This window comes from Formica exsecta, unplaced genomic scaffold (assembly GCF_003651465.1).
Source record: "Formica exsecta isolate Colony F162 unplaced genomic scaffold, ASM365146v1 scaffold290, whole genome shotgun sequence".
NCBI classification, from domain to species: Eukaryota; Metazoa; Arthropoda; class Insecta; order Hymenoptera; family Formicidae; genus Formica; species Formica exsecta.
In genome coordinates this window covers 736,421-757,971 of record NW_021850162.1, presented here as the reverse complement: position 1 = coordinate 757,971, position 21,551 = coordinate 736,421, and the positions used below count along the sequence as shown (strand labels likewise).

At 27.4% G+C, this 21,551-nt stretch overlaps 1 protein-coding gene across 6 annotated transcripts in view; it reads right to left on the bottom strand.

The window, feature by feature from the left end:
- Positions 1-206: 206 nt before the first annotated feature.
- Positions 207-21,551, bottom strand: part of LOC115237346 (octopamine receptor-like) — a 43,784-nt gene continuing 22,439 nt past the window's right edge. For 3 of the 6 annotated variants that reach the window (XM_029810333.1, XM_029810336.1, XM_029810335.1), the window contains 6 exons: positions 8,243-8,468; positions 7,847-7,984; positions 7,354-7,466; positions 6,174-6,510; positions 2,177-2,477; positions 1,543-1,718 (listed from right to left, as the gene is read on the bottom strand). In XM_029810333.1, the coding sequence (XP_029666193.1) occupies positions 1,543-1,718; positions 2,177-2,477; positions 6,174-6,510; positions 7,354-7,466; positions 7,847-7,984; positions 8,243-8,468 (1,291 nt within the window). Of the gene's footprint in view, positions 1,719-2,176; positions 2,478-6,173; positions 6,511-7,353; positions 7,467-7,846; positions 7,985-8,242; positions 8,469-16,704; positions 16,888-19,256; positions 19,415-21,551 lie in introns of those variants that run through there. The other 3 variants (XM_029810338.1, XM_029810337.1, XM_029810334.1) reach the window with 3 other exon arrangements.

Below are 21,551 nucleotides of genomic sequence, written 5' to 3'. Positions count from 1 at the left end.
TTCGATTTATATAATGTGAAATCTTTTGATAACTAGAATAAATGGTATATTTAATAGTAATATACAGAATTATATAAGGATTTAAAAAGCAGATTGCAATAGAAAATAAAATTAAGAAAGTATGTAAAATGTTCTAAAATTATATACAGTAATAACAGATTAACACTTATTCATCATCGGGGTTTTCTATTTTCTAACAAAATATATTTCGTAGAGAAGAATATCTACATACAGTCTTTAATTAAAATGTTGATAAATCTTAATAGTATATAAAATTTAAGTATATCAATACTCTCTCAGTTAACTAATATCTATTCGTAATAGCATTCATTCATAATTTAATTAATTTAATATGATATTTTATATTTAATACTAATAAATAATTTAATATTTCCTAAACATGTTAATATCTATCTACAAATAATTTTTTTACTTTTACATGATTTGTAAATTTACATCCCTTTAATATGTGTAATATCTTACTATTTTATTTTCTTATGTAAGCTAAATAAATAAAAATAAATAAAATATTATATTCAGATAATCCTGCATATTTTGCGATATCAAATTATTAATAAAAAGCATTCGATACATGTAGCAAGTTTTCCTAGAAAAGCTGAATATAAAATGTGCATACTTTCATATATATGTCGATATGAAAAGAAACTGTAAGAAGAAAATGTTTAATCTTCTATTATTCGTATACAAATATTAGGAATAAATTGCGACAAGATGACATCAATATCAATCACAGATTAAGTATCAGTTATACATATTATTGTATAATCCATTGAACATTGTTTTTTCTCGCGAGAGATTAAATACTTATTAATTTTAATATTATATTATTCACATAGATTTATTATTTTTATTTCAGAATATGTGTCGTTTTCATTAGAGGAATTTGCTACATGCCACGAATCTGCTACATTTTAACGTATATTTTATTTAAGTATCACACAGTCACATATACAACAAATACGTGTCAGTTAACAAATTGTATAAAAAATGTGACATTAAAAAATCTTTAATAAAAAAGATCTTGACAACAAAAGCTACACAATAAGCATATTAAAAAATGCATTTTATAGTATATTGATATTTTAATTTTTCTTACAATTTACTTAATTAATTATATATATAAAATTAATTATGTAAATTGCATTTTGGAAATTTAGTTTAATGAAATATAATTATACAAAAATATCCCAACATTAATAAACATTGAACAAAACTATGAAAGTCAATTATATCGCATATACAAAAGAATGACATATATGTTTATACGATTTTTGAGAACAGCTATTCCAATATGTATTCCAATGTATTGTGCGTAGTGAAACACTTATACCTTATAAAATTGCATAATAACTATTGATTGGTTAAAGCCTATATATACTTGAAATTATATATGTCTAGCTCTGATCACGTCATTTCTCATTAGTGTATCGCGGATATGAATAAACGCAAGTCAACCATAGTCATTTTAATACCGGAGATGCCACATAATTGAACAAGTTTGAAACTCTTGTGCGGAGATCTTCACGTCCTCGATGTATCTTTCTTCCAGTTAACTGGAGCGGGTAATTTCCGATTCATACCATCCAAGTTTAATCTACTCTTCGAACATTTCCGACATGTTAGTCGCCAGAAAGCGAGCCTGAAGTCTGCCGAATAGAAGGCGTAAATGAACGGGTTGATAGCTGAATTGATCCACCCTAAACATATAAAATCATTTCCGATCATATTATTCCGTAAAAATATTGGAATAATAATTTATCACTTAACTGATTGCTGTTACATTATACGATTATGATTTTGAAGTTTACGAAATAAATAAAAAACTAAAGATATAAATATAGCTAAAATAAATTGTATCAGATTTTATTCAGTTTATATTCATTTCCATTTTCTATTAAAAACTATTGCATACAAAAACTGTCCTCTTAATTCGATTTTAAATCTAATTTATATGAAAAAGATTTTTAATGTAAAAAATTGTAATAGTAGTCAATTATAAAATTATTAAAAATAAAATTTAAATATAAAACATAAAACATATAATTTATTAAGACTCAAATAAACTTTAAAATTGTCAAGAGGATTACACGGAAAATAAAAAAAGATAAACATGCTTTAAAGAATCTACATATACATATGTAAAAAAAGAAATTACCTAGCCACGTCAAAGCTGGCATAAGAACATCTGGTGGCTGCACAGGTACAAAAGGTGTTGCCAGATATAGAATAAAAAATGGTAGCCAGCATGCAACAAAACCGCCTACAACTACTGCCAGGGTACCCGCAGTTTTCGTCTCTCTAGTGACTTTGTTGATGCAGCTCTGCTGATTACCTCGGATTGTGCCTAACTTTTTGCACATACTCATTGGTTCGGTTTCCTCGGATGGCTTGTCGCATGTCACATTACTCTCGGCACAATCCGTACGTTGTATTTTAAAGCTTTTTCCACGATCAATCTATTAAAAGAGAATTCAGAAGTCCATACGTACATTTTTATGTAACTAACATTGCAATCAATTGTTATAATTAATTAATATATATAATTAATTAATATATATACATATATAATTACGTAATTTATAGGATAATTAGCAATTTTTTGCTATTTCTTCTAATTCATACATTTTTATTTTAGGTAAAGAATTCGGAAATAAATAAGCAAAAACTGTATATAAAATGAATTTTAAAACGGTTGATAAAAATCTTTCAATACCAAAAATTTCTCAAAATTGTGGATTAGTGTAAGTCTTTAAAAAGGTAAACAATATAATTTTCTTTATTATAATTATGTAATGTGTGACTCAATGATCGATGTATTATATATTATCGTTTGCGTTAATTAAACGCATTGCAAGAAAAAGCTAGAAATATTTATTAAAGATACAATCACGAAATGTACTTTTTTTAAATTTATATAAATTAGAAAAAGGCTAGTTACAAATCAGACATAATGTGTTACACTAATATTAAATTTTTTTGTATTTATATACAAAGGTATACATACGCACGAATGCGAGGAAGAGTTTCTAGTAGTATAGGTGTTATAAAAGCTAACTACAAATAACAATTTAAATATTGAAAATGTAAACAGAAATGAATACAATCAAATATACAGGGTGTTATCAATATAACAATTAATATCAATTTTTGATAATGTGCTTTCATAGTAAAAATATATATGTTTATATATTACATTCTTATCCTCTATATTTAATAAAATAATAATAAGTACAAAAGTAGTATCTTGACTGGTAGAATTTTATATGTTGCTATATAAATAAAAATACAATCTTATATTAAGTCAATTTTAATATTTATTTCAAACACGATAAAATTTTTTTATAACTATAGGAAAGAGAAAGAAGAGAAAGAATGAGAAAGCGGGCAATTCCACGCATAAAAGCATCAAAATAATTTTTTGTAATATTATATTATTTAATTTTTCAAAATTCAATTTGATGAGTATATATTTTCTAAAAGATATTATAACCCTTATTAATTATTCTCGACAATAACTATTTGAATAAAAGAGAAAGCAGAAATTTAATATTTAATATTTAAATCGGTGTTTAAATAAAGATATATATTTCAATGTAATATAATATGTATACTTTTATTTCATTAAAGTTACATAAATTACATTAATATCAATATTTTGTAATAATTGTACAAAAGATTTTTATTTTTTTTTTTTTTTTCATTGTAATTAATACTTTCTATTAAGCTGTCAAGTTTTCACTCAAAAATATTATTATCATAAAAAAAATTTTTAATTAAAATATTTTATATATATATACATCTCCACACACAGCATTGACTATCAACGTAACGATAAGATTTTATGTATAATCTTTAATATATCTTTCTCTATTTTCTATAAAAACGATAATCGGTATCTGCTTGTAAAGAAATTTTTACAGATAATGTTATAACTAAATCAAGTCTGACAAAGAAATCTAGATAAGATATATTGTGTAAAATAATGTATAACGTATTGATTGCATAAGATCGGATAATGTGTGAAATCCGCATTACGGTATTAAAGCATGAACAGTTCTACGTCACTTGCATGAGAGAACAGTCGATTTCTTTAATCTCTTTTTCAATAAAATTGTGAGAACGATTTCATTACCTTGAGTGGCGATGCTTTCATTGAACAAATCACGATATGCTTTACATTAAAACCAAGCTAATTTTTTATTTCTACGATGAGTTCTTCCTGATTGAAAGTTAGCTTTGAATGTGGAACAAACTCATAACTGAACAAACTTATTGCTATCAGTTGCGTATTCTCTGCTGCTACGTTTGTCATTGCGAACACTTTAGTCTTTCTAATTGTTGTTTTTTTATTCTATTTCTCTAGACGCTACAATGTCCTTTTTAAAACTTAATTACAGAAACAAAAAAAGATTGTATTGTTTATAAAATGAACATAATGAAAAGATGTTTTACGCAACGAAAAAGCATTTCGGATAATTAAAAGAGTTTCTTCAAGGAACAAAGAAAACTTTTTTCAATTATACATGAAATATAAATAGATCATGCATACAAATTTTTATAGTATATATATATATACACGTTTCTATAGATTTTTAATAAAAGAGTATTTAATTTTTTTAAATATTATCTTTATATACATATATTCAAGTCTTTATTACTCTTATATTTGAATGTTTACTTTTAATGTTTTATTATATTCATTTATTATTAATGGCATATAACGATAAACCCAAATATTGATCGAATAGAATCTCAGCGAACGAGTGATTAATATCTTGCCGTCACAATTAGCTTACAATATTATCCATCGAACGAACAAACAAAGCATGTTAAAAAGATTAATGCATAGGCAGGTGTAAACACAGGAAAATTTAATCTGATCTTATCAATATTATATCACACACAAATTTTTGTTATAAAATAAAACTCATCTCTTTTATTAAAATAATAATCGCTATCATTTACAAAATTGTAAAGCATGAGAAGAACACAAGATAAGCGTAATCAATCGTATCACAATCTTCCGCATAAAATACTAATTTCCATATGAATTTTACTATTTTTATTAGAAAAATTGGTTTACTCAGATGATAAACACGATGCACCCGCATTATCATAGCATTCTATCCAATTACATAGTAGGTATATATCTAATAAAAGACAGGGTTAAGTAGTAACTAGTTAAACAGTTAAAAGTTAAGTTAAAAAGTTGAAAAGTTAATAACTTTTAAAAATTTAATCTGATCTTATCAATATTATATCACACACAAATTTTTGTTATAAAATAAAACTCATCTCTTTTATTAAAATAATAATCGCTATCATTTACAAAATTGTAAAGCATGAGAAGAACACAAGATAAGCGTAATCAATCGTATCACAATCTTCCGCATAAAATACTAATTTCCATATGAATTTTACTATTTTTATTAGAAAAATTGGTTTACTCAGATGATAAACACGATGCACCCGCATTATCATAGCATTCTATCCAATTACATAGTAGGTATATATCTAATAAAAGACAGGGTTAAGTAGTAACTAGTTAAACAGTTAAAAGTTAAGTTAAAAAGTTGAAAAGTTAATAACTTTTAACTTAATTTAGTTAATTTTAAACGTGTTAACTTTTAACTTAAACTAATTATTTTTAAATGTATTAACGATAACTTATAAACTTGTTTAGACAAGTTAAAATAATTCATCAATGTTAAAGTCGTGTGAAAATGGTTGATTGTAATGCGAATTTTATTTTATTTCATTTGTCGTACAAGTTTGTCGAATGTGTCGATTGGCTGTTAGATAAAGAATTAATTTTTAACTTTAATAAGTAATTATAATAACTAACTTTAATAACTTTTATTAGTTTATTTTAACTTTAATAAGTTAATAATGTTTTAACTTAACTTAAACTGAGTTAATTTTTGTTTAAATAACTTTTAACGCAAACTTAGTTAATTTTTGGGCCATTAGCTTTAAACTTAACTTATTGTTAGCTAAAAATAGATTAACTTACTCAACCCTGATAAAAGATAGATATCTAATAATAAATAACGTAAAGTAACAGAACATACAACAACAAATATCGATCTGATCATGTACACTGATAATTTTTGATTGCGTCTCTAGAGAAAACTAGATCAAGTAGTTCTCACCGTGATTTTACGGCGTGGTTGGACATTTTCCCCCTCGTTAGTCGCTTCCAGATTTCTATGTCTGCTCGCTATGACGCACGAAATTCTGCCATATACGTACAGCATTACCAGCATGGGCAAGAAAAAACTGCCCATCGCCGAAAATATCACGTACGACGAGTCCATATTATAGGAGCACTTTTTGATATCACGATTCGTCGCGCGCGGGAAACAACCTAATAAAGGTGGACTTGTTATAGCACCGGCCATTATCCATACCGCTACTATCATCACCCCGGCCAGTCTTTTGCTCCTGCGTCTACGGCTATATATCAACGGCTGAGTTACGGCCAGATACCTTAAACAAGAAATACCAACAATGGACGCGATATATTTTGCTTAAATATCTCTGCTTAACAATCACAAAACCGCAAAAATACAATGTCGCAAATACAAAAGAAGGGATGCTTTATTAACAATATGCTGAATAAATTATTTTGTCGTCTTAGAATTTTTGGAGCATTCTTATAGTGGTTCCAAAATTACATTGCAAAAAAAAGAAGCACATGTGCTAAAATTGTATTTCTGAAATACAATTAATCGCGTAATTTTAATTTCCTGAACAAATTTACTTAGTCTGCAACCAATAGAGTAAAATACAAAGTTAGAAGCATCTTATCGTATACGAAATATAATATAAGAAGTAACTCAAATTAAAATAAACGCTGCAGAAAAAACAAAGAAACTTTGATTGGTAAGTAATTTCTTTACTTTTAATATTTTTGTGTGTGTACATATTATTATAATATTTTAAATATTTATATCTATATCAAAGAAAAGAAAGCATACAGCTATATAAAATATATGTAAAAAAGAAAAAGAAGATGAGAAAATACATGAAAGAACAATCGCTTTCAGCGAGCAATATTGATTCGTTTGGTTGTAACGATAAACTAACATAATAAAATGCTTCGTTGCTTGAACAAATTTTCTACCAATCGGAAAATTCATCCGCTTCTACCGTCGTTTTTTCGTGTGGAAATTCGTAAAGTACGGACATCGGATGATTTACGGTACGTGAAATTTCCTTTTCTAATGATGTGAGAATCTATTCGCAAAAGCTAAAATGGCTAACAGGGTGTTCCCCGATAATACCGCTGTCTACGTGACGAGATTCGAGAATGCATATTATCGAGTTTACCTGTCTATAGATATGGCGCATAACGAGAGAATACTGGCCGTGCAGAGTAGAATGTCAAGGGAGACCCAAGAGTCACATAGTATCTCGCCCAATTCCCAAGTACCTCCTGTAAGCTTCATCAAAACGATATTCTATTTGATAAAAGCGTAATTAATTTCTTATAAGATAAGAAAGATTTACATGAAACAAATGATATCTCTGCTCTCTGTTGCATAGCGATAATGTCGATGATGAAAAGTCATAGTCGACGACATTGTACGCGTCTACCCGCGGGGTTATTAAATGTCGACAGTAATTAAATACTACTCTAAATATTGTTACGATAGTATGTGTGGCGCAATTTGTGAATATAATGCAATCACGGTATATTAAATAAGATCTTCTCACGATCAGTGAAACTCGATGAAAGCTTGTAGCTTAGCACTAAAGATAAATTAAGCGTTTTGTACACGTTTATTGTATTTTAAGCCTTGAATAACAAACGCATACGTACCTGTAACAGAACCGCCGGTGGCATCACAGCTAGACCGACTAATAAATCCGCTGCCGCGAGACTAGACACAAAACAATTAGTTACGGACCGTAATCGTCTGGTAGTAATTACAGCCGCAATCACTAGAGTATTGCCGACCTGTAATAACAGAAAGAAAAAATCAGTATATTATTGCAAACGCGTACAAACTTAGGCAATTAAAAATTTTAAGATTATTTTCGGATTCCACATATTTCATGAAATTCTTCAATTTTTGAACTGTTCCGTATGCATATAAAATTCTAAGAACTGTTTGAGGCTTTATACATCTTATACCTTAATAAGACATTTAGCCATTAATATCTTGATATAGAAATACTCGTAAAAATTATAATATTAGATAATGCATATGCTCACTATGGTAACAATAATCAGCATCGTGAATAATCCTGCTAGAATAAGATCGGTCCAATTGGGTAGATAATATTCCATTTCCACATCTCCTTCGTCCACCGACACCGTGCGATTCCATTGGTAAATGTCCCCATGGTAATCAGGTGTTTGATTCGCCATGACGTTCACCCTCGGTCCATAGATGATAATTTCTGTCTTGCGGTGCGCATATTTTGATACATGATGATTTCTACGAGAAGAATCCATATCCTAAATATAATATACATAAGAAATTGTGCATCTTATATGATTCGTATAATAAAAAAGAAATATTATATGATCATACAGAGAGTATCTAGCCTTTCTGCTGAGAAAAATTTGTAGCGGACTGGCAAAATCTATTCGAAAAGATAGCTGACTGGGCAGTTTTTTGGTCAAAATAAAATAAATTTTGTTCTTAGAATAAACATTAGATTTCATTTGCGACGACAGTCTATTTAATAACATTAATTTGAAATGCAAGATGCATAATATTCAGCGTTAATATATATTATAAAAAATAATGTATGAAATGTTAAATATATATTCGAGGCGGCAGTGTATAAATTAACAGTGACACATGGTATATAATTTTTATTGTCTGATGTGTTATTGTATATTGTGTTATTGTTATTGCAGGCATATTGTTTATCACAGACACTCGCATATTATCAAGAGCGCGGCGATACTTGAGCAGTAAGATAATGGTGCGAGACGCTTCGTATATTAGTTAAATTTCTTTTCAAAATGCGCGATTGCAAGTATCTCGAAATAATTCACTATAATTATTACAACTGATGATTAATTAATTTTTAATAAACGCTGTAACAGTAACAGTATCGTGACGCCTGTAACAGTATCGTGAGACGACAGCTCTTTATTAAAGTGCGTATTTCTCATGATTTATTCATTTCTAATAATTAATAGAAAATATTTATGACGACGGTTTGATCATTTATTATTTTTCTGAAATGTGTTTCCTAACCTTTTATAATCAATAATGTATACTGGTTGCTATTATTGGTTCGAGCAGTAAATAGATTTTTCATCGATTCGTTGAATTAAGTAAATTATAGCGCTGTTTCTGTTTCCACGGCGTGACTGAATAAAAGCAACCTGAACTAAGAAGCAATTTAAAGAAAATTGAATTCCAAGCACTTAATTCTAATAACCACTTTACTTAACTCTAATAACTATCAACAACAAAGGCAATGTCAGATTATAAGATATCATCTAATGAGCAATGTAATTCTTTGCATTTATTAAGGGGGGAAACCAAGTTTTCCTCCTTAAACTTGTAAATCTTAGTTGTTTTCTCTCTCTCTCTCTTTCTATCTCTCTCTCCCTCTCTCTCTGTCTCTCTCTCTCTAATTGAAAATTTCTTTTCCTTTATTTCTCTTTACACATCTCAAGTCGCCAAGCACTTTTCAAGCGTTCTTATTCAATCATAAGAAACAACATGCAATGCAAAGTGCTGTTTTTTACGCGTCACACACAGTATAAAGTATAAAGTAGCTTTGAGAGACTATACTATATACATCTCTTAACATACACACACATCTAACGTCTTTCAGAAAATATTCTAATTATATGCAAATGGAAATTTTAAATAACTACTTCACACACACATAATCTCTCTGCCTTTACAAAAATGATATGTATTATTTATTAAAACACGTATGTCTTTGCATTTTTAATTATAAATTATTACATTTGTACCCTGCAATGAATATAAAAGAATACGTAATTATTAAAAAAATTTCATGTAAAATGTCGTTTTTTACGATAATAAACTAAAAATTGTATGTTAAAATGGATTTTTAATTAATCACAAATATGCGAAAGATACGCACATTTTTAACATACAGTAACAATACTACTGCATCTATCTGTGTATTTTACAGATATCCCAGGAGAATGATAAATCGTGTCTATATAAAAATATCGAGATATGCTTGCATCGGGAAACAATTTAAACACTACTAGGTCGATCAATAAATTTTTTATAAAAGTAGTCCCACACACACTTGGAATAACGGGAGAAATCATACAGTTATAAATAATCGCCAGTAAAATAAGCACACGTAAACACACAAGCAAGCGAATAGTTTATAATATATAAAACTTGACTGATAGTAATTGTGACGTATAAAAGTCGGATATATAAAACGAATGGACTGACGAGATTGCACACAATCGTTATCGATCTTGTAAGATAAGATAGGATGGATTACTGCGAGAAATTCTGAAGCCATTCTTGAAGTAATAAAATATTTCGCAGAGACTTTGTGATAGTACATTGTGTCGAGACAAGATGCATTATCTTCAGAAGAATATATTAAAAAATGTAATACAAGTAAAATTTTTATTTCTTAAAATATTACTTTTTTATTTTATATTACACACATGTATTAATAACTTAGATTTATATACAATATTTCTATTAGATTACATTAATAAAACTGGTAGACAAAAAAGCTAAAGTACATAATACAGTATGAGATCAGATTATCTAAAAAGAAACGTATCAATTAGAAAAATTAAATAACGGTTTTATTTTAATATGATGTGTTTTCCTATTCTTAATTATTAAATATTATAAATATTTTTGAGATATTTATTTTCCTATCCTTAATTATTAAATATTATAAATATCTTTGAGATATTTATTTTCCTATCCTTAATTATTAAATATTATAAATATTTTTGAGATATTTGGCATTTCTCTTTTGCAAAATTCAGTTTTAATATTTGATACGTTTAATATGTTGCGATCAATGAGCAGGTTTATCTATTTGATAAAAGAGAAATTGATTCTTGCATATTACGGATCACTCAAAAAAATGTCTTGCTGATATAGGTAGATTTCTAGGTGTCACAACAAAAATTTATCGTTATATGCAAATGGAAATTTTAAATAACTACTTCACACACACATAATCTCTCTGCCTTTACAAAAATGATATGTATTATTTATTAAAACACGTATGTCTTTGCATTTTTAATTATAAATTATTACATTTGTACCCTGCAATGAATATAAAAGAATACGTAATTATTAAAAAAATTTCATGTAAAATGTCGTTTTTTACGATAATAAACTAAAAATTGTATGTTAAAATGGATTTTTAATTAATCACAAATATGCGAAAGATACGCACATTTTTAACATACAGTAACAATACTACTGCATCTATCTGTGTATTTTACAGATATCCCAGGAGAATGATAAATCGTGTCTATATAAAAATATCGAGATATGCTTGCATCGGGAAACAATTTAAACACTACTAGGTCGATCAATAAATTTTTTATAAAAGTAGTCCCACACACACTTGGAATAACGGGAGAAATCATACAGTTATAAATAATCGCCAGTAAAATAAGCACACGTAAACACACAAGCAAGCGAATAGTTTATAATATATAAAACTTGACTGATAGTAATTGTGACGTATAAAAGTCGGATATATAAAACGAATGGACTGACGAGATTGCACACAATCGTTATCGATCTTGTAAGATAAGATAGGATGGATTACTGCGAGAAATTCTGAAGCCATTCTTGAAGTAATAAAATATTTCGCAGAGACTTTGTGATAGTACATTGTGTCGAGACAAGATGCATTATCTTCAGAAGAATATATTAAAAAATGTAATACAAGTAAAATTTTTATTTCTTAAAATATTACTTTTTTATTTTATATTACACACATGTATTAATAACTTAGATTTATATACAATATTTCTATTAGATTACATTAATAAAACTGGTAGACAAAAAAGCTAAAGTACATAATACAGTATGAGATCAGATTATCTAAAAAGAAACGTATCAATTAGAAAAATTAAATAACGGTTTTATTTTAATATGATGTGTTTTCCTATTCTTAATTATTAAATATTATAAATATTTTTGAGATATTTGGCATTTCTCTTTTGCAAAATTCAGTTTTAATATTTGATACGTTTAATATGTTGCGATCAATGAGCAGGTTTATTTATTTGATAAAAGAGAAATTGATTCTTGCATATTACGGATCACTCAAAAAAATGTCTTGCTGATATAGGTAGATTTCTAGGTGTCACAACAAAAATTTATCGCTATTTTTTGTATCTGTTAGAATATTGTCTGTTACATATAGAATTTATAGCAGCAATATTCTAATAATATCTTCTAGAAAATTTAGGTCCCATTGCCAAATGTTAATCACTGCATTGGATAAATATGAGTTTCGATACTACAGCTAGAACGATCTTTGTGAGAAATATAACTGCCAATTATAACTGCAGCATCGAAAAATTGAGAAAAATTGTTTAAAAGAGCTAGATAGATTGAGCGCGTTATACAAATATGTTAGACGTGAGGATTATATATTCATTTGTTTCTTGCCGCTAATTTTTTCTGTGTACCACAGCCAAACTTTATAACAAGTATGATTGGCCTTAACATGGATAGGCGCCACAGAAAAACATTCTTTCTAAATTTCACAAACAGTTCAGATATAAATTCTGTCTCTGTGACTTAGATTGATTAAATGCGAAACATATGCAATATCACAGTATTTGCTAATCATTTATGTACCTCAGTTAATTTTGCGCACCCAGAAAATTTTTGCTGTAGTTGCAATACCACTTTTTTGAGTGATATATTTTATTTCTCCACTTTTTTCATTGTTCACTTTTTCAATAAAAATATACATGAATAACCAATACTGTTAACATTTTAATCCTATCTGGCATACGTTTAAAAAGTTTAAAAAGAATTCGATATTCATTGCTGCGTTTAAAACTACACTGTATTAAACACGAATAGGATCTTTTCACGGTTTCGGATTGACCACAATTGTATTGGGTTTGCTCAGATTGCCCGTGTGCGAATCTTTCGCCAATTATTTTCAAACTTTGTTCTAGCAGATTACATAGATAACATGCAAATGCACAGAAATAAGATAAAATGTAACGAGTTATCTAAATGGACATACATATGTCCAAAAGATTCAAGTAATATATAATAATGGTGGCGCAATAATATTCTATAAATGTGTCATATAAATAAATAATTAAAAATTAAAATATAACGAATCAATATATATTCTCGCATTTTCATCTCTCTCTCTCTCTCTCTCTCTTTCTCTTTCTTTCTATAATATTTGAAAAAGAATATTTAACTGAAAAAGTTTTGCAACTTTTTGCTCAACTCTATGCAGAATCTAAAGTAAGATAAAAACAGAAGAAAAGAAACACACAAAAATTTCCAAGTTCTTGCTGCAACAATTTTAGTGCAAATAGAGTTCTTCGAAAATTTGGCTTATTATCTTAATAAAAAAAAGAAAGTACAAAATATTGCTAATAATTTTTGTACTATCAGCGTTTCTATCGTGAATCTTTCTCTTTAATTGTATGATGCAAATATTACACATGTAATAATATTAACTATTACTTTCTCATAAACATTACTTGATCAAATATTTATTCACAATATTTATTTACTTTCATTGGTAGCAATACAATTATTCTTTTCTCATATACGTATAGCTATAATTTTGGTATTTATATATTTATTTCGAATTTATTTATTTATATTTATTATCGAATTTATATATTTATTTTAACTTCATAATTGAAATGGATGATATGATAAACGTAATGATGATAATTTCTTTTCTATCTTTTAACAAAAAACATTGTATTCTTCAGTTTCTTATTTGATATACTTTTTTTAAAATACATTGTCTTTATAAGAAATAAATGTTCTCATATCATGAAATAAAAACAGAAAAATCGTGCACATACAAACGATTACGATATATCGTTATATTAATTAATATATCATTTATCACCCAACTCCCTAATCGATTGCGCAAACTTAACTCATTAACTTTGATTATAATTTTACTTTGCTTTTTGTTTAACAAAAGCAGAAAATATATGATATCATATAAAACCGCAAAATTTTTACAAATATCATATAAGCAGCTTAATAAAATACATTGCTCCTTAGTGACACAATAGAAGAATTGGTTTTATCTAAATTTTATCGAGAATTTGTGCTACGCGCACTCGACTTCAATTGTAATGAATTTCTCGCAAATGTAAGAGTTAAGGATACTTATCAATTTACGTTAAGATTCTTTGTTTTGAAAAGCCTGTATTTAGAAGCATAGCAGCAAGCATGGATGCTCGCAAATAATAGTCATTCATAACTGCTCTTCGAGATCATTAGGATTAATTGGATTTTATAATTGAATAAATAAATTTGAAAAATAATGTGCACTCTTATAACGTAATCATTGTCTCAAGAGATCCAATTTAAAAGCAAAATGTTCTGTACAGTTAATATAAACAAACAGATTTTCATATATGTAAAATCAACTATTTTTTATTGCATTATAATTTCTAAACAATTTTAACTTTTGTAGTCATATTTGATTGTGTCAATTATATTTATTATATTATATATATATAAAGGAAGATCTGCTTCTCTCAACACGCGCTGACGTTATTTTCCAATAATGTTACAAACAGCGAACACGGGAACGGCATTCTATTAAAATTAAAAAGTAATACAAATAATAGTGTAAAGACTGCTACCCAAAAAACAAAGCTGGAATAATTATCAGCTCTCACTCTATTTTTTTTTTGTAAATATTAAATTATATCTAGATGTGTAGTAAAAAACATTTTTTATTTATTATTTTTAATTTTTTTATTTATTGTAAGAGCTTTCGCAAAATCGTTTTCAATACGTGATTCGTGACATTTTTTTAATATCTTATATTTATGTAATTTAAATATTCGAATAAATATTATATATAATTTTTCTGTTTAATATAACATTTCCTACAATATTTTAGTCCATATATTTAACAAAAACATCAATTTTTCATGGAATTCTAAATTAGCAACAATATCTCAAATATGCTGCACTTCCTTTATATATATAACGTATTTATATATTTATTTTTGTATTTTTATACATATACGCCGCTCTGTATTTTAGAGGTAGCAAAACTCTAGATTCTGGTAGACAACACGACTGGCTTCCGGCATAATCCTCATCTTATTCTATTGTAGCTTCGAAAATGCTATGCGCGTTGTAGCTTCATGTATACGAATTACCTTTACCATATATATGTATATATATATATATATATATATATATATCAGCTCTCACTCTCTCTCTCTCTCTCTCTCTCTCTCTCTCTGTCGTATTACATACATATGTAGTATATGTTAAGAGATGTCTATGAGTGACAAAAGTATGGTACATTTGCTCTATTCGTTATTCGATAAGTTGGAATGTGCAATATAATGTTTCTTAATCAACTTTGGCGTAATGTGTGTTTCTCACGCTATTATTTATCAACTTTACATACAATGTTCCAGTAGTCCCGATATCACAGAATAGAACTTGTTGAAAACGCGTACAACTGATATCATTGTATGCATTTTGCCTCGCCGCAATTCGGAACATAGATAAGGTAGCTTTGACCGCAGTTTTGACCGCAACGGAAAAGCAAATATCGATAGATACAGCGATTTAGTATATTCCATAGTAATCTTATTTACATATCAATTTTAACTGTAAATGTATGCCGTAATATTTTAATTTTTATATCTTATATATTGTTTATTTTTTTCATATTTTTTCATTATTTCATATATTTTTCATTTTTTATACATATATTTTACAACATATGGTTTAAACCAGACTTGACAACATGCAAAGTTAAAATCTTAAATAATACAGCGCAGAGTATATATTATGATGTTTGATATGTAATATCGTAAGAAAAGATCTTTTGAAAAATTTAATTGTGTGTGTGCCTCATACAGCCAAATGCTATCTCAAGATAATATCGTGGGTCAGCAGAGATATTTCTTAATTCACTTCTTTAATGCTAAGAGAATTATCTTGCTGGCACTTTGAAAACTCGCAATTCTCATTGCAGTCCGTAATTTTTCCGCAAAGTGGTCGACGGCATCGCCGAAGATTAAACCGAAACGAATATTTCTCATTAAGGGATTTTACTTCCTCAGTGCCGGCAGCAAACCGGATATTAGTTGCATGGTTATTAGTCTTCGATCGAAAAGTCATAATTACCCGGAATATGGCTATTAAACGAATCTCATTTCCTTTTAATAAAATTCCGCACGTGCAATTTATGTTATCTAGTTCATGTGCGATAAATTTTATTAATATAATATTAATACGCGCATTTTCGATAATGTTACCAGATTCGTCGAGCCGCGTGCCAATTTCGCAGTAGTATATGTTACCTTTTAATATTTAAAACCATATGATAAAATGAATTACCAGATGAAAGGAAATATAATTGAAATGAGAAGAATTCTCAAATGCAAAATAATAAGCGAAATAATAATATGACGCGATTACACGACAAGCCAATAATACGAATTAATTAATGATAAAATTGAATTACCTGTATCGTTAATAGTGATTAGCAGCAGTGCTTAGTACTGTGATTACGATTAGCCTTTGGTTATTGTGTGATATATACAGCTTTATATGTTATTCACTACTTAATCAGTATGCTATTATCTCAGTAATTGTTCACATTACGAAAAAAGATGTACAGCATCCTTGCAGATATAGACCATCTGTTTATAGCATATGTATGTTTATGTGAAAAAAACACTATATGTCTTAATATGCGCTGCGTACATTTTACGTACATAATAAATATGTATTAAAAATCATATATCTCGTTTTTTTTAATTACTGTAACATTATGTCTATTAAAAAAAAACCCTGATACTGTAACTATATAAAAGTTACATAATGTTCGCAGCACAATTCGAATACTTTTCTATATATATATATATATATAAAATCACAATCTTATTATTATTTATAATTAATAATTATAACTTTTAATTATTATTTATGCAGTTCAATTATTTATATTATTTTCGCAATATAATATATTGTAAATTTTTATATATCTTTTAAAAAAATTCAAATTTGCATGATGATTATCTACGAAGATTTCCACGACTTGGCAAAAGACATTTCGATATTTTAAAATTTTATATAATCCAAATTCCTCTGATACTTTAGTACAAATGGAAATGTGATGTCACATATTCCAATATTTAGCATATATATATAGATATAGATATAGATATAGATATAGATATAGATATAGATATAGATATAGATATAGATATAGATATAGATATAGATATAGATATAGATATAGATATAGATATAGATATAGATATAGATATAGATATAGATATAGATATAGATATAGATATAGATATAGATATAGATATAGATATAGATATAGATATAGATATAGATATAGATATAGATATAGATATAGATATAGATATAGATATAGATATAGATATAGATATAGATATAGATATAGATATAGATATAGATATAGATATAGATATAGATATAGATATAGATATAGATATAGATATAGATATAGATATAGATATAGATATAGATATAGATATAGATATAGATATAGATATAGATATAGATATAGATATAGATATAGATATAGATATAGATATAGATATAGATATAGATATAGATATAGATATAGATATAGATATAGATATAGATATAGATATAGATATAGATATAGATATAGATATAGATATAGATATAGATATAGATATAGATATAGATATAGATATAGATATAGATATAGATATAGATATAGATATAGATATAGATATAGATATAGATATAGTCTTTCATCCAATACCTAAAAATAGTTTTTTCATCAGATCAGTGGCTCTTTAACTGCATTAACATGTAAATATATATATAACATTCATATATTACATAAATTTTGAAAGATATGTTTATAAAAATGCGCATTAATATTTAATATTAATTATAAGTATTTATCAAGTTTTTATACGAGTATAAATGTTACACTATCTGCATGTAGTACGGAAAGAGTATATTTTGGACAGTAAGCTTAAAGGGTCACGGTATCTATGTTGCATGAAGTGGAAGCAGGTGCAATGTTTCTCTTGAATATTGGGTGAATTACACAGTTAAGTAACATATTCTTAGCACAGATTATGAATGTATGATCTGCCTAAGCGTTTAAGGTGGCAGCCTAATCTCCAGTATTTCCGCAGAATTATAACTGTTCTGCTCGTGGTGTAATCGTCAAATCACGCAATGCATTTAAAAAACAATGCAAGTGTCGCCAAAGTATCATAAAATGGAAGGATAATTTTTCACAAATATTTCTCAATTTTTTGTTTTTTCATTTACGCGGGATGTGCTGGTAATCGCTTTAATTGTGAAATATTACCATAGTATCAATTTAGCATTTTCTCGAATTAAGCTTTAGAATTATAAATAGATAACGCAATTTTATTTTACTTTTAATTTACAAAATAATATTATATCCACAGAATTGTCTATGGAATAGTGTGTATTATTCTATGTGCATATAATGACGAATATATAATATGCTTAAAATATAAATCTTTAAAAAAAAAAGAAATAGAAGTAGAAGTAACAGATCAATATTTGACACATAAAAATTGAAAAAGATTGAAATATAGGCAGGCCAATTCTTAGCGTTTATATTACAGTTTATTTGCTATCTTTCTATCTATTTTTATATATTTTTTTTCTCTTTCTCTCCCTCTCTCTTTTTGACAAATTTCGCTTACAATCAAACGAAGGAAAACATACTAAATGGTCCGTGCGACAAAATGCGTGCGCGTGCTCAATAATCTATATAGCGTCCACCAAGTATAAGGATAATTTTGCGTCTGACATAATCTTCCAGGCGTATAAGTGTCAAATGGCTAGCATTCTGAGCTTTACAGTCGTTAAGGGTGGCGTTTATCACGGGCGTAATTGGACATACGCTGCAAGGTGCATTTACATATGCTACTGCTCCATGTTCGTAAATACTGCACAAGCAACTGCTCGGAATAGATATGAAATACGAAGGAAATACCGCGGAAATACAGTACTACCTACCGAGCTTATGCCGTGCTGTTAAATAGTCCGGCATGTTGCGTAGATGTATGTAGATATATGGAATATGCATGTATATAAACAAAAAAACACATGTAAAATAGTTGGAAATACTACCAACAAAGATTATTAATGGTTAGTATTCGCCGTTCACAAATTCGTATATTGTCTTCTAAAAAGACTAAGATTATTCATTTGTCTATTCATTAGACTAAAAACTAGTCAAGCACAAATTAAATATTTTTTGAAAAGATATTTTTTGGTAGATAAAACAGCAATAACATCAAAATTTTTAATTATAAACGCAACAATTTAGATAAAAATATACACATAGAAAGTAATCTAAATATTTTATATATCTCCAATAAATGGTCTATTTTTTATGACTCATTTAATAACTGCAATTTTTATACAAACATTCTTTATCTCTATAAAAAAAGTTTATTTTAAAATATATTGCGATACTAATTTCATACTACGTGTGAATATATAATGTTACATAATACAAAAATGCAATGCAAAGTGATTATTAAGCTAATCGATACAAAACTATCGAAAATGACGGTGAATGAAGCGATAGTATATCATGTCTATATTCTGCATATATGCATTTATTATGAGATGATCGGCGATATGCCACTAAAAAAAGAAAATGAGAGAGAATTTTTTACGGCGATTAAATAGAAAATCAATACTTCTTACTAGACAAGACCTCGATTTTGAAGAATTAATAATAGACTTGTACATATTACATATATATATATATACATATATTTTTATTACATTTATAACATATCTCATATATTTTTTGATGCGACTGTTTATCTATAACACAATTTATCGTATTGCATCAGATATTTTATTATATCCTTTGGTGTTGTCACAGTTTACCGGCATTTATAAAATAAAATTTAATTGAAAATGTTATTGTAGATACATAATGGAGCATCTGATAAATATATTTATTATTTATATATATTATATATATTATGCGCGCAAATATGCATATAATATGTGTTTAACAAAAGAAGCTAAAAAAAAATTAATGCTTAAACTTTAAAAAGGTATTAAAAATTCAAAGCGCGGAACAATTTATTATATTATCCACAGAAATATTGTCATATTAATGTTACAATTGATATACACATATTTCTCGGATAAAAATAAAATATATATCTACGAATACATAGAAGGAACATTCATCAAAAATGCATTATTCAGTCCCTTATTCAAAATGTGGCTGTAATTAAAACTGAGTTTTTTTATATTCTTTTCTTATCAATTTTAATCTGATTGAAAGTACATATTCAAAATATACAGAACTACAAATGCGGTAAAGCTGCTTTTTTATAAAAGTTTCTGTATAAATTATAAAGTTCAATTCACTTTAGTTGATTAACATTTGTGGGTAGAATAGTATGAGAAAACTTTTTCTCTAGGTAGTTACAGTATTTCCAACCAAATAAAACTCACTAGATATAAACTTTCTTTCTCTCTCTTTCTCTTTATGTTCATATTTTTTCAGTAATAATAATAATTTACAAAAAATATACTAAAAATTACAATGCTAAATAATAATATGTATTGTATTGTACTAATATTGCAATGTACTGATATTTCACACATTTCGAAGAATATGTAATTAAATTTGATAAAATTTAAAAATTTAAGATAATTTATTATTATTTAAAATGTGTATTGAAATGATATTAAAAGAATGTCTAAATATGTAAAATATGTATAGCTTAACAAATCTTTGAAAATTTAATTATGATTATAATAATAAGTCGGACAAAGAGTGAATAGAATTTGTGCAGACTGACAAGATGCATGAGATATCAGATGCGATTTACATATTTCTCATACCAGTATCACGTCGAGTACTAATACGATGTGTATTCTCGCATGTGTGGCAGCTGTATATTGCTGGGACGCATGTTTAACCGATAGCATTTAAACACCAGCAATGTGTGCGCAAATAATGTACGAATAAAGCCTGATCACTGCATGATTGACGTATGGGGCAGACTGCAAATGAATGATAATTAACTACTAGATGAACGTTCGCATAAGTGCATAGAACGAAGGATTTCTGCCTGCATAACTTCACGAAAGGAGACACAGACAGTTCCAATCCATAGACAGGATGATCGCAAATATGTGTTCACATTCCATGTAGCAAGATTCCTTGAATAATTCAGAGCATTTCTTACATTCGCGATCCATGCTCAATATCTAATATGTATGTATAACACATAAATTTTCTAGTTTCTCTTATTAAATATATTACATATTTAT